This window comes from Chiloscyllium punctatum, chromosome 2, assembly GCF_047496795.1.
Source record: "Chiloscyllium punctatum isolate Juve2018m chromosome 2, sChiPun1.3, whole genome shotgun sequence".
Classification (NCBI taxonomy): Eukaryota; Metazoa; Chordata; class Chondrichthyes; order Orectolobiformes; family Hemiscylliidae; genus Chiloscyllium; species Chiloscyllium punctatum.
Genome location: NC_092740.1, coordinates 1,235,707 through 1,260,560, shown reverse-complemented (window position 1 = coordinate 1,260,560; position 24,854 = coordinate 1,235,707). Strand labels below are relative to the sequence as shown.

General features: G+C 44.2%; 1 protein-coding gene across 2 annotated transcripts in view; it reads left to right on the top strand.

The window, feature by feature from the left end:
- The window catches only part of nup155 (nucleoporin 155), a 213,449-nt gene that overhangs the window by 173,342 nt on the left and 15,253 nt on the right, over window positions 1-24,854 (top strand). For both annotated transcript variants that reach the window (XM_072592775.1, XM_072592786.1), the window contains 7 exons: window positions 558-749; window positions 1,696-1,834; window positions 2,025-2,160; window positions 7,569-7,722; window positions 10,831-10,935; window positions 16,930-17,084; window positions 24,324-24,453. In XM_072592775.1, coding sequence (XP_072448876.1) covers window positions 558-749; window positions 1,696-1,834; window positions 2,025-2,160; window positions 7,569-7,722; window positions 10,831-10,935; window positions 16,930-17,084; window positions 24,324-24,453 — 1,011 coding nt within the window. The remainder of the gene's footprint in view (window positions 1-557; window positions 750-1,695; window positions 1,835-2,024; window positions 2,161-7,568; window positions 7,723-10,830; window positions 10,936-16,929; window positions 17,085-24,323; window positions 24,454-24,854) is intronic.

The window sequence follows — 24,854 nt, the reverse complement described above, 5'->3', positions numbered from 1 at the left end:
ATCTTTTAAGGCATTTAAATGGTCATTGGATAAATATCTAGGTGAAAATGGAATAGTATAGGTTAGATGGACTTCAGATTGGTTCCACAGGTCGGCGCAACATCGAGGGCCGAAAAGCCTGTATTTGGAATTCTCTACCACAGAGGAAGCTCATTGTAAATGTTCAAGAGACATTGTGCGAAGTTGGCAGGTTTCTGGGAACTAAAGACATTGAAGGGATGTAGGAATGTGGCTTTGAGATAAAGAATCAGCCCTGATGTAATAGAATGGCATAGCAGGTTTGACAGACTGTGTGTTGGTCGTCCTGTTGGTATGTTTTGATGGTAAACGTTGAGCTAACAGTCCCATAGTTTCCTGCTTTCTTATGATCCCCCTTTATTAAGTGATTTATAACTCTGTCTGCCAATCCTAATCCTAACCCTAAACCCAATGCATTTGTTCCCATTGAAAAATATGAATAGATTGGTGCAAAACCTAGAAATTGTTTTAAACCTTCTAGGGATAAAATCCATCGTGAAATTTGAGCACCAACGCTGAGCATGTTTTCCTTTTTGCAGGAGCTCCAGGAACAGTTGAAATCAACTCCGTTCCGGGACTTGGTTATCCGAGGGAAGGAGTTATGTGGGGCACTCATTACTTCACTCATTAACCGATACATTGGGGACAATGCCTCGGTAGATGCCATCAGTAAACACCTGAGGGATACTTGCCCCCTGCTCTACAGCAACGACGATGCAGTCTGTTCCAAGGTACAGTCAGTTAGGGGATGGATTAAGAATCTGGAAGGCATGGGCTCAGTTATGCTACAGGGTGTCTGTTTTGCTATCTTAGTGAATAGCAGTGCAGTCTATCTGACAAGTCATCCCTGAACTGATCAATGTCCCTCATCCTGAGGACTGTGCTCCCTCCCAACAAAGCTTCATTGAAACTTAAAACTAAAGGCAGAATTTTACAGGTAATGAAAATCAGAGCTTAAGAAGCAACAGATGTGAATCCTTCCACTCCCTGTAGACAGCCTAGCCATTAGCTGACTATCCTCTTCCAATCACAGGGATGTGCGTGTTGTTGGCTGGGCCAGCATTTACTCCTGGCTCTAACTTCACTGGGGAACTTGGTGGTGAACTGCCTTCTTGAAATTCAGTCCTTGGGCTGTTCGAAAGGGAGTTCCAGTATTTAACCCAGTGACAATGATGAAATGGTTATATATTTCCATGTCAGGGAGGTGGGTGGCCTGGAGAAAAACTTGCAGGTGGATTTGTTCCCACACATCTTGTGCCGTTGCTTTTATGATGGCTGTGGTTTTAGGGTGGGAAGGTGTTATGTAAAAGAGCGCTGGTGAATTTCTGCAGTGCATCTTATAGATTGTGCGCACTGCTGCTCCTGAGTGTCAATGATGGAGGGAGTGGATGTGATGCTAATCAAGTGGCTGCTTCGTCCTGGATGGCATCAAGCTTCTTAAGTGTTGTTGGAGCTGCACTCATCCAGGTAAACTGGGAGTATGTCTTTTTGGAGATAGCCATTACTCTTCACTTTTCAATCTAATCCAGGCTATTGAGCAGGACTTGCATCTTTTGGACATGGACTTATTCGGCATCTGAGGCGTTGTGAATGATGAAATGGTTATATATTATTGACCATTCTGTTTTACTGAATAATTATTATTACTTATGTATTTCTGATTGGCTTATTTTCCAGGCAAATGAGCTGTTGCAGAGTGCACGACAGGTTCAGAACAAGGCAGAGAAAGAGAAAGCATTAAGAGAGTCACTGTGCCTGTATCAGGAGATCGGGCACCAAGTTGACCTTCCCAGTGTCTGTGCACAGTTCAGACAAGGTGAGAGCATTGGTTTACAAGGCTGTTCAGACAAGGTGACTTGCTGTGCTTTCTTCAGCTCCACATTCTATCAATTCTGATTCTCCAGCATCTGCAGTCCTCACTTTCTCCTATGTTATCTGGATGTGAATGTTTACAGTAGTAATTCTGGCAAGATTTGATAATGCTCCTGTTCCCTTTGTTTTTCCAGTGCGTTGCTATGAGGCTGTGGCTGAGTTGAGCCTCTCCGCTGCTGATAAAAAGGATCCACAGGGACTGGGTCTTCATTATTATAAGAATGGAGAGCCAGAGGAGGATCCAGTGGGACAGCAAGCCTTCCAGGAGAGGTGAGCTCATGCTCCGTCTGGATGTTTCACCTTCAGGTTGCAATCCAGATTTGTTGTCCTCTTTAACATGAAGTCTCACCCCTCAATTCTGCTTGGCTCTGCTGAAGTGCGACGACACCTGACCCTGAACACATGCCCTGTCTAACCCAGGAACCCTTGTCCCATTTGATTTACTCTGCTTTTTGCCAGTCAGCAATCCTCCACCCACGCCAGTACCTTGCCCCTGGCACCGTGGACTCTTGTCGTCTTTAGCAGCCTCCTGTGCAGCACCTTGTCAAAGGCCCTCTGGAAATCCAAATAGATCGAGGGCAACTAGGAAGAGTATAAGGCCCCTTAAAGATCAGCAAGGGCTGCCTTTGTGTGGAACTGCAGGAGATGGGGGCATTACTAAATGAGTATTTGCATCAGTGTTTACTTTGGAGAAGGATATGGAAGCTCACAAACTTGGGGAAATAAATAGCAACATCTTGAAAAATTTTCATCATTAGAAAGGAGGTGGTACTGGATGTCTTAAAATGAATAGAGGTGAATAAATCCCTCAGACCTGATCAGGTGTCCCCTAGATCTTTGTGGGAATCTGGGGAAGTGATTGCGGGGCCCTTGCTGTGATATTTGTATCATCAACAGCCACAGGTGAGTGCTGGAGGACTGGAGCTTGGCGGTCATGGTGCCATTGTTTAAGAAAGGTGGTAAGGACAAACCAGGCAACTGTAGATTGGTGAGCCTGACATCAGTGAGCATGATATTGGATGAATCCTGAGGGATAGGATTTATATGAATTTGGAAAGGCAAGGACTGATTAGGGATAGTCAACATAGCTGTGTGTTTAGGAAATTGTGTCTTACTACCTTAATTGATTTTTTTTGAAGATGTAACACAGGACAGATGAAAGCAGAATGGCGGATGTGATCGATATAATCTTCAGTAAGGCATTCAACAGGATTCCACATGGTAGACTGGTCAGCAAGGTTAGATCACATTGACTGCATGGAGAACTAGCCATTTGGATACAAAACTGGTTCGAAGGTAGAAGACAGAGGGTGGTGGGTGAGGGTTATGCAGATTCATAGTTTCTTGAAAGCAGAGTTGCAGGTAAACAGGGTAGTGAAGGCGGCATTTGGTATGCTTCCCTTTATTGGTCAGTGCATTGAGTATAGGAATTGGGAGATCATTTTGTGGCTGCACAGGACATTGAATCGTCCACTTTTAGAATACCGTGTACAATTCTGGTCTCCCTGGGAAGGGGCTGAATAGGCTGCGGCTATTTTCTCTTGAGCATTGGAGGCTGAGGGATGACTTATAGAAGTTTATAAAATCATGAGGGGCATGGATAGGGTAAATAGACAAAATCTTTTTCCCCAGGATTGGGGAGTCCAGAACTAGAGGGCAAAGGTTTAGGATAAGAGGGGAAAGATTATAACAGGGATCTTAGGGGGCAACATATTCATGCAGAGGGTGGTGCGTGAATGGAATGACGTGCCAGAGGAAGTGGTGGAGGCTGGTACAATAACATTCAAAAGGCATCTGGAAGGGTATATAAATAGAAATGTTCAGAGGAATTAGGCCAAATGCTGGCAAATGGGACTCGGTCAGTTTGGGATGTCTGTATGGCACAGGTGAGTTGGACTGAAGAGTCTGTTTCCAGCTCTATGATTTTGGCTTCCATTGGCACTCCTTTTGTCTAAGTTGCTCGTTAGCTCTTCAGAGAATTCTAACTGATTTTTCAGGCTTGATTTCTCCTTGATGAAGCTATGCTCACTCAGTTGAAAAATATGGTGCTGGAAAAACACAGCAGGCCAGGCAGCAACCGAGGAGCAGGAGAATTGACGTTTCGGGCATAAGCCCTGAAGAAGGGCTGATGCCCGAAGCGTTGATTCTCCTGCTCCTCGGATGCTGCCTGGCCTGCTGTTTTTTTCCAGCACCACATTTTTCAACTCTGGTACTCCAGCATCTGCAGTCCTCACTTTCTCCTCTGCTCACTCAGCCCTACTTTACCAAACACTAATGAACTTTAAAATCTTACCAATGACCAAGATCAGGCTATAATTTCCTGTCTTCTGCCTCCCTCCCCTCTTAAATGGGAGTGGTATGTTAGTCACTTTCCAGTCCTTTTGGGACCCTCCCTAACTGCAGTGATTCCTGAAAGATTACCATCAATGCCCCTACCATCTCCTTAGCTATTTCCTTCAGAACTCTGGGGTGTATTCAATCCAACCCAGGTGATGAATCTGTCTTCAAACCTTTCAACTGCTCCAGCACCTTCCCTCAGTGATGGCCACCACACTAACCTCTGCCCCTGACGTTCTCGAAGTTCTGGTATGCTGCTGGTGTCTTTCACTGTGAAGACTGATGCAAACTACAGTTCAGTTCTCCCACCATTACTACTTCATTAGTTTCATTTCTCGCTGGTCTAATATCTAGTCTTGCCTCTGTCTTACCCTTGGTATATCTGCAGTCTTTTTATATATTACTAGTTAACTGAACCTCTTACTTCATTCTTCTTCCTCGCAGTCAACCGCCCCTACTCCCTGCCCCCAATGTCTTTTTCATTACCCTCTGCTAGTTTTTAAAGGTTTCCCAGTCTCTCTTTATGCTTTTACTTTTGCTTTTATGCTGTCGCTAACTTCCCTTGTCAGTCGTAGTTGCCTCATCCTCCCCTCCATGGGTTTCTTCTTCCTGCTGTGCCTCCCAAATTACCCCCAGAAACACCTGCCATTGCTGCTCCACTGTCTTCCCTGCAAGGCTCCCATTACAATCAACTCTGACCAGCTCCTCCCTCATGTTTTTGTAGTTACCTTTTACTCCATTGCAATACCATTACAGCCGATTCCAGCTTCTCCCACTCAAACTGCAGCGTGAGTTCTGTCATGTTATGGTCACTGCCCACCTGGGATTCTTTTCCCTTAAGCTTACTAACCAAGTCTCTCTCATTAAATATCACTAAATCCAGAATTGTCTGTTCCACAATTTGCTCCAAAAAAACCATCTCATAAAATTCCACAAATTATTTCTCTTGGGATCCACTGCCAGTCAGATTTTCCCAGTCCACCTGCATATTGAAGTCCCCTATGATTATTGTATTAGTACAGGTAGACAATACTTTATCTGAAATTATCGGGACCAGCTGTTTTTTTAGAATTCAGAATTTTTTCAAATTTCAGAATAAGTGACAGTTTGATAGTGAAATTTTAAAACATCTTACCGGAGGACAGATTTATGAACTAAAACAGGCCAGGAGAGAGAATCCACGCCTGCCAGTGCTGGGCCATGCCCTCACACGCACTCAGACTTACATCGAGTGGGTGTCGACTTGGGTCAACTGTTTGTATGCCAAACAATGAGAAAACAGTTCACAAAAAAAACCTTCAGATTTTAGAGCTTTTTGGATTTTGAATTTCAGATAAAGGCTCGTCTACCTGTACCTTCCTTACATGCCTTTCCTATCTCCTGATTTATTTTCTTGCCCACATCCACCATTGTTTGTCATTTAAATAAATGATTTGGATGAGAATGTAGGAGACATGGTTAGTAAGTTTGCGAATGACACCAAAATTGGTAGTCTGGTGAAGAGTACAAAAGGTTATCTAAGATTGCAAAGTGATTTTGATCAATTGGGTCAATGGGCTGAGAAGTGGCAGATGGAGTTTAATTTGGATAAATGCGAGGTTATACATTTTGGTAAAACAAACAAGGGCAGGAGTTACACAGTGAATGGTAGGGCCCTGGATAGTGTTGTAGAACAGAGAGACTGAGGGGTTCAGCTACATAATACTTTTGAAGTTTGTGTCACAGGTAGACAGGGTGGTTAAGAAGGCATTTAACACACTTCCCTTCATTGCTCAGACCTTTGAGTACAGGAGTTGAGTTGTCACATTGAGGATGTACAGGATGTTAGTGAGGGTTCTTACCTAGTACTGTGTGCAATTCTGGTCACTCTGCTATCAGAAGGATATTATTAATTTGGAGAGGATTTATAAAAGAGTTACCAGCATGTTGCTGAGAATGGAGGGTTTGATTTATAAATATAGGGTGGGGCTTTTTTTTCTTTCGTCATTCATGGCACGAGGGCATCTCTGGCTAGCCAAGCATCTATTGCCCATCCCTTATTATCCAGAGGGCAGTTCAGAGTCAACCACATTGCCGTGGATCTGGGTGTCACATGCAGATCAGACCAGAAGAAGATGACACTGTCCTTCCCTGAAGGACGTTTGTGAATCAGATGGGTTTTTCCTGACAATCAACAATGGATTTGTCGTCATAATTAGACTCTTAACTCCAGATATTTATTGAATTCAAATTCCACCACCTGGGTCCCCAGAACTTTACCTGGGTCTTTGCCTTTACAGTCCAGGGGTAATGCCCCTAGTCCATTGCCTCCCCATGACTGGGAATGTATGAGGTTGTGGAGTGATCTTATAGACATTTAAAAATCATGAGAGGTACAGATGGATGAATAACGAGGGTCTTTTCCCTTAGGAGGGGAGTTCAAAGCTCATGGGCATACTTTTAAGGTGAGAGGAGGAAGAGTTGAGAAGGACCTGAGGGCCAACATGTTAGAGTGTTTAGTGTATGGAATGAACTGCCAGAGGAAATGGTGGATGCACATACAGTTCGATGTTTAAAAGGCATTTGGGTAAGTGTATGAATAGGAAAGTGTATGAAGGAACGTGGGCCAAAGGCAGACAGATGGGACTAGTTTAGTTTGGGAGCATGGTCGGTATGGACTAATTGGACCGAAGGGTCTGTTTCCTTGCTGTATGACTGTGACTACTGCTTGGAAGGCCTGTACATAATACCCATCAGGTTCCTTTGCAGTTTTTCAAATCTACGCACACACACTTTCTACGCCTTCCGACCCCATATCACTGCTTGCTATCGATTTAATTTCATTTCTTACTAACAAGGCGACCACCTGCCTGTCTTTCGATAGGACTCGTATCCTTGGATATTTAATTTGCAGCCTTGATCTCCTTACAGCAAAGTCTCTGTGATACTCACAACATCATTCCTATCACTTTTCAATCTGTGCCTCAAGCTCAATTACTTCCTTTCATCACTGCGTGTACCTGAGTACAACTGCCTCAGTCCTGCGTTGACTGCTCCTTTCTCATAGTTGTCCCCTGATCTATTGTGCCCAAAGTTAGATTCTTGACTGTTTCTAGACTCTCTTTCCTATTACCTGTTCTGGAAACTGTAATAATCTCTGCTGAGTCCTTCCCTACCTTTCTGCTTTTTCCATAATTTTCTATGTAACAAACCCTTCATCCCCAAACTATGTTTCACTCTAAATATGATGTCTCTTTCCTTATCTTGGAAACCTTACTCTGACCTGCTTGACCCCAAACTCAAACCCTGCTGAATTCATTCTTTGCCTAATAGCTAAACCTGAATTGTGTTGTGTTCTACAGGCTGAACTGTTATAAATGTATCTCGGACACACTGCAAGAACTGGTGAACCAGAGTAAAGCTGCTCCACAGTCTCCCAGTGTCCCCAAGCTACCAGGTCCTCCAGTCCTGTCATCTGACCCCAACATGTTGAGTAATGAAGAGGCAACGCAGCATGTTAGTATCTGGGTATTGTGTATGCATTTCTCTTGTCAATTAGCTCTTGTCCTCATTTACAAACTTGGTTCAAACATGGGCAAAAGTGTTGACTTCCAGAGCGGAGGTGAGAATGGCAGCCCTTGACATCAAGGGGGTTTATGACTGAGTATGGTATTAAGGTGCCCAAGCAAGACTGGAATCAATAGTTTTAAAGTGGCAAATGAATTGCTGGTTGGCGTTATATCTGGTGTATAATAAGATGGTTGTGTTGTTGGGGGTCAGTCATCTCGGCTCCAGGACATCTCTGCCAGAGTTCCTCAGGGTAGTGTCTTTGGTCCAAACGATCTTGCATCCGTCGTAAGATCATAAGTGGGGGACGTTCACCAATGATTGCACATTGTCCATCACCATTTGAGAATTCTTAGATACTGAAGCTGTTTATGTTCAAATGCAGCAAGATCTGGATAACATCTCAGTTTGTGTTGACAAGTGTCAAGTAAGGCTCGCACCACACAATTGCTAGGCCATGACCATTTCCATGGGCAGCACGGTGGCACAGTGGTTAGCACTGCTGCCTCACAGCGGCAGAGACCCGGGTTCAATTCCCGCCTCAGGTGACTGTGCAAACTCCACACAGACATTCTCCCCGTGTCTGCGTCGGTTTCCTCCCACAATCCAAAAATGTGCAGGTCAGGTGAATTGGCCATGCTAAATTGCCCGTAGTGTTAGGTGAAAGGGTAAATGTAGGGTAATGGGTCTGGGTGGGTTCTGCTTCGGCGGGTCAATGTTGATTTGTTGGGCCGAAGGGCCTGTTTTCACACTGTAAGTAATCTAATCTAATCTTATCACAGCTCCTTGACATTTGATGGTGTTACCATCACTGAATCCCCCACTATTAAGATAGTGGCAATTACGATTGATCAAATACTCAGCTAGACTCACCATATAAACATGGTGGCTACAAGAGGAGGTCAGAGACTACGAATACTGCAGTGAGTTAATCACCTCTTGATTGCCCAAAGCTTGTCCATCATCTATTAGGCTCAAGTCAATGGTATAATAGAATAGTCTCCCCTTGTATGGATGGGTTTCACATGACACCATCCAGGACAACGCAGCCTGATTATAAGCACCCCATCAAGAATCATTCAGTCACTCCACCACCAACACTCAATTGCAGTACTGTGTACTTTCTATAAGATGCACTGCAGAAATTCTCCAAGGCTCCTTCAGCACCTTCCAAAGCCATGCCACTTCCATTTAGAAGGATAAGGACAGCAGATACATGGAGCTGCCACCATCTGCAAGCTTCACTCCAAGCCACTCACCATCCTGAGTTGGAAATATATTGCTGTTCTGATTTTCAAGAATCATTCCTGGAATGAGAAATCCCACTTATGAGGGTAGATTTGAGAGTTTGTGATTTTTCAAAATGGTGCAGGCTGGACAGAATAAATGGGTAGAGTAATTTGAAAAATTAAGATGAAGAGGGTACAGATTTGAAGAAGAAGGAAATGTGAAGTGAGAGAACTTTTTTACTCCATAAATAGAGTTTGGAATGTATTGCTCGGAAGTATGGCAGATTCATTTGAAACATTCAAGAGGATTATTTGAACAGAATCAATGTGGTAGGTAAAGGGAGAAGGGAGAATTGTCATTAAGTCAAGATGCTCATTTCAAGAGCCAGAACAGACACAATGGGGCAAATGGCCTCCTCCTTCATCTTCATACCTCTGAAATTCTGTGGCTGGCATCTGAGATGCTGGAAGCCTGTGGGGATGCAGTCAATGTTTCTGGCTGAAAATGCTTGAGCCTTATCTTTTGCACTGAGGATGGGGTTATTTATGGAGACTCCTCCAGTGAGTTATGTAGTTTTCATTAATGTTTGCCAGACTGTAAAGTATTCAATCAGATTTACTGGTTGTACAATCACATGGTTCTGTACATTACATACCGTGTCTGCTTTACGAGTTGCATGCCAACAGCAGAACCCAAACAGACATTTGGAAGATTGCACATTAGTCATGATCTCTTGTGCAGTGGTACAGACTGGAGGGTCTCAGTGGTCTGTTCCTATGTTGCTAAACTCTTAACATAAATTTTCGCCGACCCCCTCACACTTGCTGCGTCACTGTCACCCTGACCCTGTCACACTTAGTGCGTCACTATCACCCTGACCCCCTCACAATGACTATAAGTCTCACAGCGATTTGCTGATGAGCGATCGATCTGCAAATGGGGGCCTCATTATATTCAGTCTAGCTAGAGAGCATAGCCAGGTCGAGAAGTCCGTGACTGTAAATCAGTTTAACTGGTATTTATGTGGACATAAATTTAAGGTATAGGGGGGATGTCAGGGGTAGTTCTTTTCCCAGAGAGTGTTGGGGGCATGGAATGCGCTGCCTGTGGGAGTGGCAGAGGCAGAATCATTGGTGACCTTTAAGCGGCAATTGGATAGGTACATGGATGGGTGCTTAAGCTAGGACAAATGTTCGACACAACATCGTGGGCTGAAGGGCCTGTTCTGTGCTGTATTGATCTATGTTCTTTCTGACACCAGTCCTTTAGCCACAAGTTGATTTAATGTGATTTGTTTCTCTGTGACAATTCACACATTGTTCAGGCTGTAATTCTCAGATCATGCTTTTTACTTGAATTCCTAAATGGTGATATTTGCTCAGCAGGGCCTCCTCCCTGTTCCTGCCCATGTTGTTTGTTATAACATGGACTACCCAACATAATTTATTACATTTTTAAAATTCTTCTCTCACAAACCTGATATTGAGTAGGTTGCACATCCTTTGGGCCTTGAGTTTGTGGCTACAGCAGACATTATCTATCCCAGCTTGTAAAATCCCTAATCTGAGCACCTTTCTATTTAGTTGTCTCACACTCTCATGGGCAGTCTTCTGAGCTGAAATGTCTGGTTATATGAATATCTAATTAAAAGCACACGTGTATGTGGTGTATTGTGCATCCCGCGTTGGTGTCTGATTTGGAGGTTATGTGTACACAAATTGGTATTCAGTAGTGATAGTAGTTGGTTTTAGTGTGTTTTGGTATACGGGCGTATGGATATCTGTGTTTGGTATTAAGATATTATTTTGTTTCTTCACTTTGTCACAGTTTGAGCAAATGTTGAAGCTTGCTCAGAGGTCAACAGACGAACTCTTCAACATCGCTTTATTTAATTGGCTGATCCAGGCTGACCTGATGGACAAGCTGCTGGAGGTAAGTCAAGCAACTGAGGCAAAGTGCGAATGAGCTGGTAACTGTAGTCCAGATCCAAAGTGTAACGAAATGATCACTTGATCCAAGTTCATGACCATGTCGGCTCCTTATATGCCTGGTCAGAAATACTAACTAACTTAACTGACCATGGCTGCTCTTTGTGCAACATTTGACCTTGTTTCTCTCCATCAAATTCTGAACTGTCCATGGAGCCATCGTTATGTTACCATCAGAAACAAGGAACAGAAATTGCTGGAAAAGCTCAGCAGGTCTGACAGCATCTATGCAGAGAAATCAGAGTTAACATTTTGGGTCTGGTGAGCCTTCCTCTGTGTTCTGTGGAAGGGTCACTTCCCAAAATGTTTACTCTGCTTTGATTTCACAAATGCTACCAGACCTACTGAGCTTTTCCAGCAATTTTAGTTTTTGTTTCTGATTTATAGAATCCACAGTTCTTTTGGTTTTTCTTTACGTCACAATTATTTCTCTGTGAGCCTCCTTCTAATCCTTAGTGTTCTGTATAACAGCTTCATCCACCTCTGACTCTGGATGCCACCTCACCCCTGCCCAAAGCTCCACTTGCTTTTACCTGACCTATCCCCCACCTGAACAGCTCTGACCACCCACCCAACAATTCCAAAATAGATCCCCATCTCATATTTCTGACTAACACCACCTCTGACAATAAGCCCTCTAACCAACCAACCAACCCTCTTTGTAAAGATTTCCATCAACAGATATTGCATCATCTGTCTCTCTGCCTCAGTCTGTAAAATGGAATAACAGAAAGGAAGGTCTCTCAGTTTGATCTAAGTTCTTTGAAACTGTCCTTCAAATTGTTGCACTGCTTGACCCCCATGGCCCTACAATTCAAGTAATTATTCAACTTTTTCACCATAAGTGTTGATTCTGCTCCCATCACCCATTCAGACAGTAAATTTCATATCGTAACAATTTCCAGTGTGAAGAAATAAGAATATCTTGTGTTACATTTGGAGTTTTTCACAAAATAGTCGTAGAGATGTACAGCACAGAAACAGACCCTTGGGCCAACCCGTCCATGTTGACCAGATATCCCACCCCAATCTCGTCCCACCTGCCAGCACCCGGCCCATATCCCTCCAATCCCTTCCTATTCATATACCCATCCAAATGCCTCTTAAATGTTGCAATTATACCAGCCTCCACCACATCCTCTGGCAGCTCATTCCATACACATACCACCCTCTGTGTGAAAAGGTTGCCCTTAGGTCTCTTTTATATCTTTCCCCTCTCACCCTAGACCTATGCCTTCTAATTCTGGACTTCCCCACCCCAGGGAAAAGACTTTGTCTATTTATCCTATCCATGCCCCTCATAACTTTGTAAACGTCTATAAGGTCACTTCTCAGCCACCGATGCTCCAAGGAAAACAGCCCCAGCCTGTTCAGCCTTTCCCTATAGCTCAAATCCTCCAATCCTGGCAACATCCATGCAAGTCTTTTCTGAACCCTTTCAAGTTTCACAACATCTTTCCAATAGGAAGGAGACCAGAAATGCACACAGTATTCCAATAGTGGCCTAATAAATGTCCTGTACAGCCACAACATGACCTCCCAACTCCTGTACTCAATACTCTGACCAATAAAGGAAAGCATACCAAACGCCGCCTTCACTATCCTATCTACCTGCGACTCCACTTTCAAGGAGCTATGAACCTGCACTCCAAGGTCTCTTTGTCCAGCAACACTCCCTAGGACCTACCATTAAGTCTAAAAGTCCTGCTAAGATTTACTTTCTCAAAATGCAGCACCTTGCATTTATTTGAATTAAACTCCATCTGCCACTTCTCAGCCCATTGGCCCATCTGGTCAAGATCCTGTTGTAATCTGAGGTAACCTTCTTCGTTGTCCACTATACCTCCAATTTTGGTATCATCAGCAAACTTACTAACTGTACCTCTTATGCTGACATTGAAATCATTTATATAAATGACAAAAAGTAGAGGACCCAGCATCGATCCTTGTGCCACTCCACTGGTCACAGGCCTCCAGTCTGAAAAACAGCCCTCTACCACCACCACCCTCTGTCTTCTACCTTTGAGCCAGTTCTGTATCCAAATGGTTAGGTCCCCCTGTATTCCATGAGCTCTAACCTTGCTAATCAGTCTCCCATGGGGAACCTTTTTGAACGCCTTACCAAAGTCCATATAGATCAAAGCTACCACTCTGCCTTCATTATCTAACAGTATCTTCTGGTCGTTTTTAATATTATCATTTGAGGAGGCAAGATACAATCTGACTCATTGAACTTTGGAAAACAGGAGCAGAAAAAGCCCATTCAGTCCTTCAAGCCTGCTCAACCATTTCATATGATCATGGCAGATCATCCAACGTAGGACCCTGTTCTCATTTTCTCTCAATGACCTTTGATCCCTTTATCCTGAAGAACTGTTTGTAATGCCTTGAAAATGTTCAGTGTTTTGACCTCAACTGCTTTCTGTGCAAAGCATTCCGCAGGCTCACCACTCTCTGGGTGAAGAAATTTCTCCGCATTGCTACCCTAAATGACCGACTCCATATAATTAAATGGTGACCCCTGGTTCTGGACTCCCCGGCCACCTGGAACATCCATCCTGCGTTTACCCTGTCTGATCCACTTAGAATTTTATAGGCTTCCATGAGATCCCTCCTCATTCTTCTGAACTTGAATATAATCCTAACTGACTGTCTCAAACATCAGTCCACCCATTCAATATATCAGTCTGGAAAACTTCTGCTAACCATAAGAACATTCTTCTTCAGGTAATGAGATCAAAAGTGCACACACAGTATTCTATGTCTGGTCTCACCAAAGCCCTGTACAATTACAGTACGACATGCCTGTTCCTGTACTCAAATGCCCTCACTATGGAGGTCAGCATATTATTTACCTTCTTGAAGGCCTGCAGCACCTGCATGCTTACCTTCAGTCACTGGTGTACAAAGACACCCAGGTCTCATTGCATATTCGTCTCTCTAAATTTATCGCTATTTAGATAGATATTCACCTGTCTTCCTGTTTTTGGTTGAAAATGGATAACCTCATACTTATCCTTCGACTTCATCTTATATTCACATTATAGTTTGGACAGTCATACAGCATAGAACCAGGCCCTTTGGCCCACCATTTTCTAAATTCATTCACGGGATGAAGGTTTCGCTGGCTAGGCAGTATTTATTGCTCATCCTTAATTGCCCAGAGAGCAGTTGGGTCGACCTCATTGCTGTGGGTCTGGAGCCACACGTAGGCCAGACCACGTAAGGATGGCTGTTTCCTTCTCCAAAGGACGTTCGTGAAACAAGTGGGTTATTCCCGCATTTGCCAATAGATTCATGGTCATCTCCTGAATTCAAATTCCACCCTCTGCCACAGTTGGATTGAAACTCAGGTCCCCAGAACATTGTCTGGGTCTCTGGATTAAAAGTCCAATCATATTTCCACTAAGCCATAGTTTCCCCAATATCTATGCTACACAAATCTCATTTGTCTGCACTTAGCCCTGAAGCTCTTCAACCATGTCGTGATGCTACTTTCTCCCCACCCCCACCCTCCTCTAGCTCATCTCTCCACGCTTCAGGCTCACTGCCTTTATTCCTGATGAAGGGCTTTTGCCTGAAACGTCGATTTCGAAGCTACTTGGATGCTGTCTGAACTGCTGTGCTCTTCCAGCACCACTAATCCAGAATCTGGTTTCCAGCATCTGCAGTCATTGTTTTTACCTCAGTATTCTACCTGTGGCCTAATCAATGTTTCCTAAAGTTGTAATAAGACCTCCTGGCTGGTGAAAGCACGCATCCCGTATACCTTCTTCACCAACTTGTCTACCTGTGCTGACATGAGAAAGTGAAGACTGCAGTTGCTGGAGATCAGAGTCAAAGAGAGTGGTGCTGGAAAAGCACAGCAGGTCAGGCAGCATCCGAGGAGCAGCAGAGTCGACGTTACAGGCATAAGCCCTTCATCAGGAATGTGCTGACCTCGGGTTTAGGAACTAGTTCCTCAGTATTCTGTGGATACCTATCATTCATTGTTTATATCCTTATCTTATTAGACCTCCCAAAATGCTTCATCTTGCATTTGTCAGGATTAAATTCTAACTGCCTAATTTATCAGCTGATCAATATCAAATTATAGCATAAGACCTTCCTCCTCATGATTATCCAACATTCCTTTTTTGTGTCATCTGCAAATTTCCTAATTACACCCTGTACATTCAAATCCATGTCATTCATGTGCATAACAAACAGAAAGGATCTCAGCACCGATCCCTGTGGTATGCTGCATGTCACAGGCTTCCAATCACAGAAACAACCCTCCCTCATCACCCTTGGTCTACTTTTTGCAAGCTAGTTTTAGATCCAGTTTGCCAGCTTGCCTTGGATCCTATGAGCTCCTGCCTTTTGAACCAGGTTTCCGAGTGGGACGTTTAAAGGCCTTATTGAAGTCTATGTAAACCACATTAACTAGTCACCTTTTCCAAAAATTCATTTAAGTCAATCAGACTGGATCTCCCTCTAACAAATCCATGCTTTTCCAAGAGTTTTTGCCTATCCTTCCTTCAGAATCTTTGCCAGTAATTTTCCAATCACTGATGTCACATTCCATCTGCCATGTATTTTCTCTAAGTTTGTTCAAATCACACTGAAAAATGTCTTCATCCTCCTCACAGTACACCTCACTTCCCTCCCACCCCGACACACATGCGCTCACCTGCCCAGTTTTGTGCCATGTGCACATTTAGTAAAATCACTTAATTCTCTCACCTAAATCGTTAATATATATCATGAATACCTGGAGACCTAGCACCAATCCCTGCAGTACCCCACTAGTCCTGGTCTGCCACTGTGAAAAAGATCCACTTAGTCTCATTCTTTGCTGCTTGTTTGCCTGTCTGTTCTCTATCCAGGGCAAAAGTGGGTACTGCAGATGCTGAAGATGAGAATGGTGCTGGAAAAACATAGCAGGCCAGGCAGCATCTGAGGAACAGGAAAAATCAGCATTTCAGGTAAAAAGCCCTTCATCAGCCTCATTCCTGATGAAGGGCTTTTGCCCAAAACATTGATTTTCCTGCTCCTTGGATGCTACCCGGCATGCTGTGCTTTTCCAGCACCATTCTCATCTTGACTGTCTTCCCTATCCATGTTGTTACATTATCCTCAGTCCCATGCACTTCAGTTTTACATACTAACTGCTTATCAAATCAAATCTTATCAAAAGCCTTATTAAAGTCCAAGTAAACCACATTTACTGGTTCCCCCTCATCAACTGTACTAGTTACATCCTCAAAATGTTCCAGTCGTTTCAAGATCATAGTCAGTTCCTGTGTTTACAGTAAAGTTTGTTCATATAACCAGGCTTCTTGTTCCAGTTACCTTCACTCTGTGTCTGGGGTTGTAGTTTTAGGAATATGTGTGTAATTTGCCAATAATTTCTGGGTGTGAGGGGCATTCTTTATTCTTTTATGAGATATGGGTATTTGTTGCCAATCCCCAAATGTCCTGAGTGATTGGGCCATTTTAGAGAGCAGTTAAAAGTCAACCCCATTGTTGTGTGCCCAGGATAACATGTAGGCAGATTTCTTTTCTTAAAGGACAATTGTGAATTCAATGCATTTTTACTTCAATCAAAAGATTTTGTGATCACCATTCAAGAATTTATATTACAAATTTATTACTTTAGTTTGTATTACACAGCTGCTGTGATGGGATTTGAACTTGTTCCCTGAGCATTTTCCTGGTTCACTGGATTACTAGCTAAATGACATTAAAACTTGACACTGTCAGGTCCAATTTTGACTTGGAGATACCGGTGTTGGACTGGGGTGTACAAAGTTAAAAATCAATTTTAGTCCAATTTTATCAGTGATTTCTGTGGCAACCTATGATTCATTTAAAATTGCTTCACCTAAATTTGTGTTTTTCAAGAACTGAACCTCAACATAAGTGAGGACTTGATACAGTCAGCATTTTGTTGCAGGTTAATTCTCCATTTCTTGAGCCATATTTGGTCCGAATGGCAAAGCAAGATCAGAACAAAGTTCGTTACATGGACTTGCTTTGGAGATATTATGAGAAGAATCGCAATTTCAGCAATGCTGCAAGAATTCTAGCTCGCCTTGCAGACATGCACAGGTAGGGAGCAAATGATACTTTTCCTCCATTGAACCTTGTGTGTTCAGGGTAAGGTTCACCAATTGTAAGTCTACAGAGTCGATGCCTCCTAAAGGTGAGGTGATAGGAGGAGGCAAAGTGATTGTAACAGCCCTCGACTGATTGGGCATTTTGTCAAGATGGCATACTGTGCTACGACTGTGGTTAAGACCTGTTACATGTTTGAAATGCTCAAAATTCTCATTCCTGCTAAGTTTTGTGTGATCTAAAATCTTAGGTACATTTCAGTTGGTCTCTGTATCCACATTATTCAAATAGAGTATGAATGGCTAAGGTCCAAATACCGATCCTTGTGTTATGCCCCCAGTTGCAGCCAGCCATCTTGAGAATGATGAATTGTTCCTGCTCCCTGCTTTTCACTTCTTAACCAATCCTCAGTCTATGGTAACACAGACTCTGAAAATCCAAATACATTACATTGACTGGTTCCCCCCTCAGCAACTATGCTGACATCGTGGGCGGCACGGTGGCACAGTGGTTAGCACTGCTGCCTCGCAGCGCCGGAGATCCGGGTTCAATTCCCGCCTCAGGCGACTGACTGTGTGGAGTTTGCACGTTCTCCCCGTGTCTGCGTGGGTTTCCTCCGGGTGCTCCGGTTTCCTCCCACAGTCCAAAGATGTGCAGGTCAGGTGAATTGGCCATGCTAAATTGCCCGTAGTGTTAGGTCAGGGGTAGATGTAGATGTAGGGGTATGGGTGGGTTACGCTTCGGCGGGCGCGGTGTGGACTTGTTGGGCCGAAGGGCCTGTTTCCACACTGTAAGTAATCTAATCTAATTCTCAAAAAGATCGACTGGGTTTGTCAAACATGACTTCTCTTCATAAATCCATATTGGCTGCATCTAATCATGGAAATTATGAAGGCACTGACTATAAGTTTTCCATTTGTAGTGCCAATAGATTGGAGAATTGTAAATGTTACATCCTTGTTCAAAAGCATGTAAAGATCATTCCAGCAAATTTTAAGCCAGTGAGTTTAAATTCAGCATTGGGAAACTTTGAGAAAGAAACATTTGGGCTGAAAATGTGTTGCTGGAAAAGCGCAGCAGGTCAGGCAGCATCCAAGGAACAGGAGAATCGACGTTTTGGGCATAAGCCCCTCAGGAATCCTGAAGAATGCTTAGATGCTGCCTGACCTGCTGCGCTTTTCCAGCAACACATTTTCAGCTCTGATCTCCAGTATCTGCAGTCCTCACTTTCTCCTCAAAGAAAAATTTGGGCCAAGTTAACTTGGAGTTTTGGAGGTGCAACAGATTGAGAAGATGGTAGTGTTCTTTTCTATTCACTCACTGGCTGGGTCAGAATTTCAAGCATGTCCCTAATTGCCTTTGAGTAGTTGGTGGTGAACTGCCATCTTGAACCATAGCAGTTTGTGCTGTAGGTAGATCGACATTGTCATGAGGGTTTGATTTATTATTACCTCAGATACCTCAGTACAGTGAAACGTTTCATTTTGTATGCAGTACAGGCAGATCATAATATACAAAAATCATAGAATAGTCAAAGGGTGTGGTGCTGGGAAAGCACAGTGGTCATGCAACATCCGAGGAGCAGGAGAATTGACGTTTCGAGCATAAGTCCTTCATCAGGAATGAGGCTTGTGGCCCAAGGGGGCTGTGAGATAAATGGAAGGGTGATGGGGCTGGGGTGGAGGGGGGAGGGGGGGGGGGGGGGGAAGGTACCTGGGAATGTGATAGGTAGATGAAGGTGAGAGAGAAGGTGATAGGTCAGAGAGGAGGGTGGAGCAGATTGGTGGGAAGGAAGATGGATAGATCAAGAGGACGGTGCCAAGTTGGAAGGTTGGAACTGGGATACGATGGGGGGAGGGGAAATGAAGAAACTGGTGAAATCCACATTGATCCAATGTGCCTGGAGGGTCCAAGGTGGAAGAGAGGCGTAGGGTGGAGGTAAGGACCAGGGGAGTTCAGTTCTTATTGCGATTGGAGGGGTGGAGTTCATGGGCAGAGGTGCACACAGTGGATGAGATTTGCTGGAGGACATAGTCAACCACGTGGGAGAGGAAGTTGTGGTCTTTGAAGAAAGAGGCCATCTGGGATGTTCTGCGGTGGAATTTGCCATCCTGGGAACAGATGCAGTGGAGGCAGAGGAATTGGGGATAAGGGATAGCGTTTTTACAGGAGTTAGGGTGGGAGGAGGTGTATTCAGGTAGCTATGAGAGTCGGTGGGTTTGTAGTAGAGTAGTAGTAAAACCCCACCACCCCATGGCCGAACACTTTAACTTCCCCCTCCCATTCTGGCAAGAACATGCAGGTCCTGGGTCCCCTCCACCACCAAACCCTGACCACCCGATGCCTGGAGGAAGAACACCTCATCTTCTGCGTTCGACCCTCCAGGTACACTGGATCAATGTGGATTTCATCAGTTTCCTCATTTCCCCTCCCCCAACCTTATCCCAGATCCAGCCTTCCAACTCAGCATTGTCCTCTTGAGCTGTCCTACCAGTCCATCTGCCTTCCCATCTATCCGTTCCACCCTCCTCTCTGATGTATCACTTTCACCCCCTACTTCATCTACCTATCATATTCCCAGCAGCCTCCCCCCCCACCCGCCCCCCCCACCCCCCCACCCCTAGCCCAAAAGCCTTGTTCCTGATCAACGGTTTATGCTCGAAACGTCGACTCTCCTGCTTTTCGGATGTTGCCTGGCCCACTGTGCTTTTCCAGCTCCACTCTTTGACTCTGACCTCTAGCATCTGCAGTCCTCACTTTCTCCAGGTGTAGCCTCACCAGCACCCTGTGCAGCTGTAACATAAGCTCCCTGCTTTTAAATACAGTCCCTTAGGTTAGAAGAGATTTTAAACTGTGGGAGGGATCTTTGATGGTGTTTGCTGCATTTCTGTGGCAACGAGAAGTGTAGATGGAGTCAATGGATGGAAGGTTGACTTGTCTGGGCAGTGTTCGCTGTTACCAGTCGTGGATGTACAGGGAGTAAAATAGGGGGCTGAGAGCGCATCCTTGGGGTGCTTCAGTGTTGACAGTTATTGTGGAAGGGGTACAGTTGCCTATCTTCACTGGTTGCGGTTTGTGGGTCGGGAAGCTGAGGTTCCAATTGCAGGGGGCATAGCAGAGACCTCGGTCTCAGTTTTGTGATTGGTCTGGAAGTGATTGTGGTATTGAAGGCAGAGCTGTAGTCATTGAGTATGACCCTGACATGGATGGGCAGGGCTAATGACCTATTATGTCATTTCAAGGCAGGCTGGGAAGCTAGAGCTTATGTGGGCCATGACCAGCCTCTCAAAGCACTTCATGATTATGGAGGTCAGAGCCCCTGGGCAGTAGTCATTAAGGCACATTGCATGTACTTTCTTTGATACAGGTGGTGATTTCGCTTTGTAGGAGGGAGAGGTTGAAGATGTCAGTGAATATCTCTGCCAGTTGGTTTGCACAGGATCTAAGTGTCAGAACGCAAAACAGTACAGGCCCTTCGGCCCTCGACATTGTGTTGACCTTTTATCCTATAAGATCAAACTAACCTACTTACCCAAGAGTCGCTTAAATATCCCTAATGTCCTTAAGTATTGTTGAAGCTCCACTCATCCAGGCAAGTGGGGAGTATTCCAACACACTCCTGACTTGTGCCTTTACTCTGAGGAGGCAGGATGTGAGTTATTTGTTGCCAGGTTCCTTGCTCTGAACTGCTCCTGCAGTCACAACTTTTATATGGCTAGTCCAGTTCAGTTTCTGGTCAGTAGTAACCTCCAGAATGTTGAAAGTGGAAAGATTCAGTGATGGCAACACGTTGACTGTTAAGGCTTTATGCTTAGATCATCTCTTTGCCTGGCATTTTTATGGCTCAGATGTGACTTACTGCTTATCAGCCCAAACCTATATGTTGTCCAGTTCTTGCTGTGTTTAGACATGGTCTGCTTCAGAATCTGAGCAGTCATGAGTGGCACTAAATATTGTGCAATCATCAGTGAACATCGCCATTTCTGGCTCTATGATGGAGGAATGTCATTGGTGATCAGTTGTAGATAGTTGGGGATGGGACATTACCCTGTGGTGTCCGAGAGCTGAGATGACCTCCAATAACTACAACCATCTTGTCTGAGCCAGGTATGATTCTAAACAGCAAAGAGCTTTCCCCTGGTTCCAAATCATTACAGTTTTGGTAGAACTCTTTGATGCAATACCTGATCAAATGCTACTTTTGATGTGAAGAGCAGTCACCCACATCACATCTCCTGCGTTCTGCTCTTTTGTCTGTGTTTGGAGCAAGGCTATAATGATCGCTAAAATAAAAGCTGAAATGCTGGAGAAACTCAGCAGACCTGGCAGTATCTGTGGAGAAAGAAATAAACTTAGCATTCGAGACCCATGACTCTTCAGAACCAAACCAAATCAAATCAGGTAGTAAGTGACGCTGGAAGATGCCACCTCTCATTAGAATTGGGCATCGCTGATATGACAATAGACAATAGACAATAGATGCAGGAGTAGGCCATTCTGCCCTTCGAGCCTGCACCGCCATTCAATATGATCATGGCTGATCATCCCTAATCAGTATCCTGTTCCAGCCTTATCTCCATACCCCTTGACTCCACTACCTTTAAGAGCTCTATCCAATTCTTTCTTAAATGAATCCAGAGACTGGGCCTCCACTGCCCTCTGGGGCAGAGCATTCCACACAGCCACCACTCTCTGGATGAAGTAGTTTCTCCTCATCTCTGTCCTAAATGGTCTACCCCGTATTTTTAAGTTGTGTCCTCTGGTTCGGCATTCCCCCATCAATGGAAATATGTTCCCTCCTGCCAGAGTGTCCAGTCCTTTTCATAATCCTATACGTTTCAATCAGATCCCCTCTCAGTCTTCTAAACTCAAGGGTATACAAGCCCAGTCGCTTCAGTCTTTCCGTGTAAGGCAATCCTGCCATTCCAGGAATTGACCTCGTGAACCTACGCTGCACTCCCTCAATAGCCAGAATGTCTTTCCTCAAATTTGGAGACCAGAACTGTACACAGTACTCCAGGTGTGGTCTCACCAGGGCCCTGTACAGCTGCAGAAGCACCTCTTTGCTTCTATACTCAATCCTTCTTGTTATGAAGGCCAGCATGCTATTAGCCTTCTTCACGACCTGCTGTACCTGCATGCTTGCCTTCATTGACTGGTGGACAAGAACACCCAGATCTCTCTGAACAGCCCCTTTACCTAATTTGATACCATTGAGGTAGTAATCTGCCTTCCTGTTCTTGCCACCAAAGTGGATAACCAGACATTTATCCACATTAAACTGCATCTGCCATGCATCTGCCCACTCACCTAACTTGTCCAGGTCACCCTGTAATCCCCTAACATCCTCATCACATTTCACCCTACCACCTAGCTTTGTATGGTCAATATTTGTTTCCAATTTATGATTGCCCTTAAAATGAGTGAATTGTTAAATGATTTCAGAGTCAACCACCTTGCTATGCAATTAAAATCATGTGTAGGTGAAGACAACAGATTTCCTTTCCTAAAGGATGTTTCTGAGGCAGATGCGTTTTTAAAACAATCACTATTACTGAGTTCGAGGGCTTTCAATTCCAGATTTGCGCTTTGGTGGGGGAAGGGATTTAAAAATTACCCTGGATTTCTGGGTTACTGGTCTAATAATCTCACTACCATGCCACTGTCGCCCCAAAATGACTACAAAATTGCTAAGTGCCTCATTTGACAACATGGATAGAAGCTTGGCTGTCTCTCAGAAAACAGAGTGGCAATGAAAGGGTCCTTCTCAGGATGGCAGCTAGTGACAAGTGGTGTTTCACAAGGATCAGTGTTGGCACTGCACTTTCCACTTTATACATTAATGATCTAGATGAAGGAACTGAGGGCATTCTGCCTACATTTGCAGGCAATACAAAGATAGGTGGAGGGGCAGGTAGTATTGGGGAGGCTGCAGAAGGATTTGAGTCAAAATTAAAGTGGGTGCTGGAAAAGCACAGCAGGTCAGACAGCATCAGAGAAGCAGGAAAATCGACGCAAAGGTCCTTCATCATAGACAAAACGTCTATTTTCTTGCTGCTCTGATGCTGCCTGACCTGCTGCGCTTTTCCAGCACCACTCTAATCTTGACTCTGCAGTCCCCTTGCAGATGGATTTAGTCAGTTTCAGAGAGTGGGTAAAGTGGCAGATGGAGTACAATGTGGGAAAGTGTGAGGTCATGCACTGTGATAGGAAAAATAGGAGCATAGTCTATTTTCTAAATGGGGAGAAAATTCAGAAGTCTGAAGTGCAAAGAGACTTGGGAATTCTAGTCCAGGATTCTCTCAAGGTAACCTTGCAGTTTGAGTCAGTAGTTAGGAAGACAAATGCAATGATTGCATTTACCTTGAGAGGACTTGAATCTAAAAGCAGGGATGTATTTCTGGGGCTCTATAAGGTTCTGGTCAGACCACATTTGGAGTATTGTGCACAGTTTTGGGTCCCATATCTCAGGAAGGATGTACTGGCCCTGGACTGTGTTCAGAGGAGGTTTGTAAGAATGCTCCTAGGAATGAAAAGCTTAACGTCTAAGGAACGTTTGAGGAAGCTGGGTCTATACTCGATGGAGTTTAGAAAGATGAGGGGGGAATCTAATTGAAACATGTAGAATATTGAATGGCCTAGACAGAGTGGATGTTGGGAAGATGATTCCATTGGTAGGAGAGATTAGGACCGGAGGGCACAGCCTTAGAGTAAAGGGAAGACCTTTTAGAACATAGATATGGAGAAACTTCTTCAGCCAGAGAGTGGTGAATCTATGGAATTCATTGCCACGGAAGGCTGTGGAGGCCAGGTCATTTAGTATATTTAAGACTTGATGAGTTCTTGATTGTCAAGGGGATCAAGGGTGACAGGGAGAAAGCAGAAGAATGGGGTTGAGAAACTTATCAGCCATGATTGAATGGCAGTGCAGACTCAATGGGCTGAATGGCCTAATTTCTGCTCCTATGTCTTTTGTCTCATTTCCATTACTGACTGATGGGTGGCATCTGGTAGGGTAGGATAGGATTTCTCACCTAACTCGAGCAGGATATTGTTGTGCAATTTGACACGTTGATGCCAGTATTATAGCTCCATTAGAACAGCTTTGCTTGAGGTTTCTTCAGGGAATTGACCAATCACAATGCTAAGACTTTCCAGTTTGTTCAGTAGTGTGTATTTTACGGGTTATTCAGTACTTTGATGGTAATGATTTCTTCCCCCCCCATAAATCAGCACCGAGATCTCACTACAGCAAAGGATCGAATACATATCTCGGGCCATCCTCAGTGCAAAAAGCTCCACGACAACATCATCACAGGCTGCTGATGGCGAGTTTTTACACGAGCTCGAGGAGAAAATGGAGGTGAGTCACTCAGTGAAAGAAGTCACGAGGATACTGCTGGGAAATCTTTCTGAAATGTGTCCAACAAATGGAGAAATTAGATCTAGCTCGAGTCCTTCATGACCTGAGGACATCTGAAAGCACTTCACAACCAAGTTTTGCTGTTGTATGAAACCCAGCAGGTCTGGCAGCATCAGTGGAGAGAGACAGAATTAACATTTCAGGCTGTGATCTTTGATCATAACTGTAAAAAGTTAACCACGTGACAATTTCAGAAACAAGCAAAGTGGGAGCAGTTGGAAACAAAATAAAACATGTGAGAAGGGTCTGTGAAAGGCAGGAGTGATTAAATGACAGAACATTAGTGCAAGGGAAAAGAGAAGGTCATGGAGAGAAATTAAGAAATGAAAGATGGGTCTAGA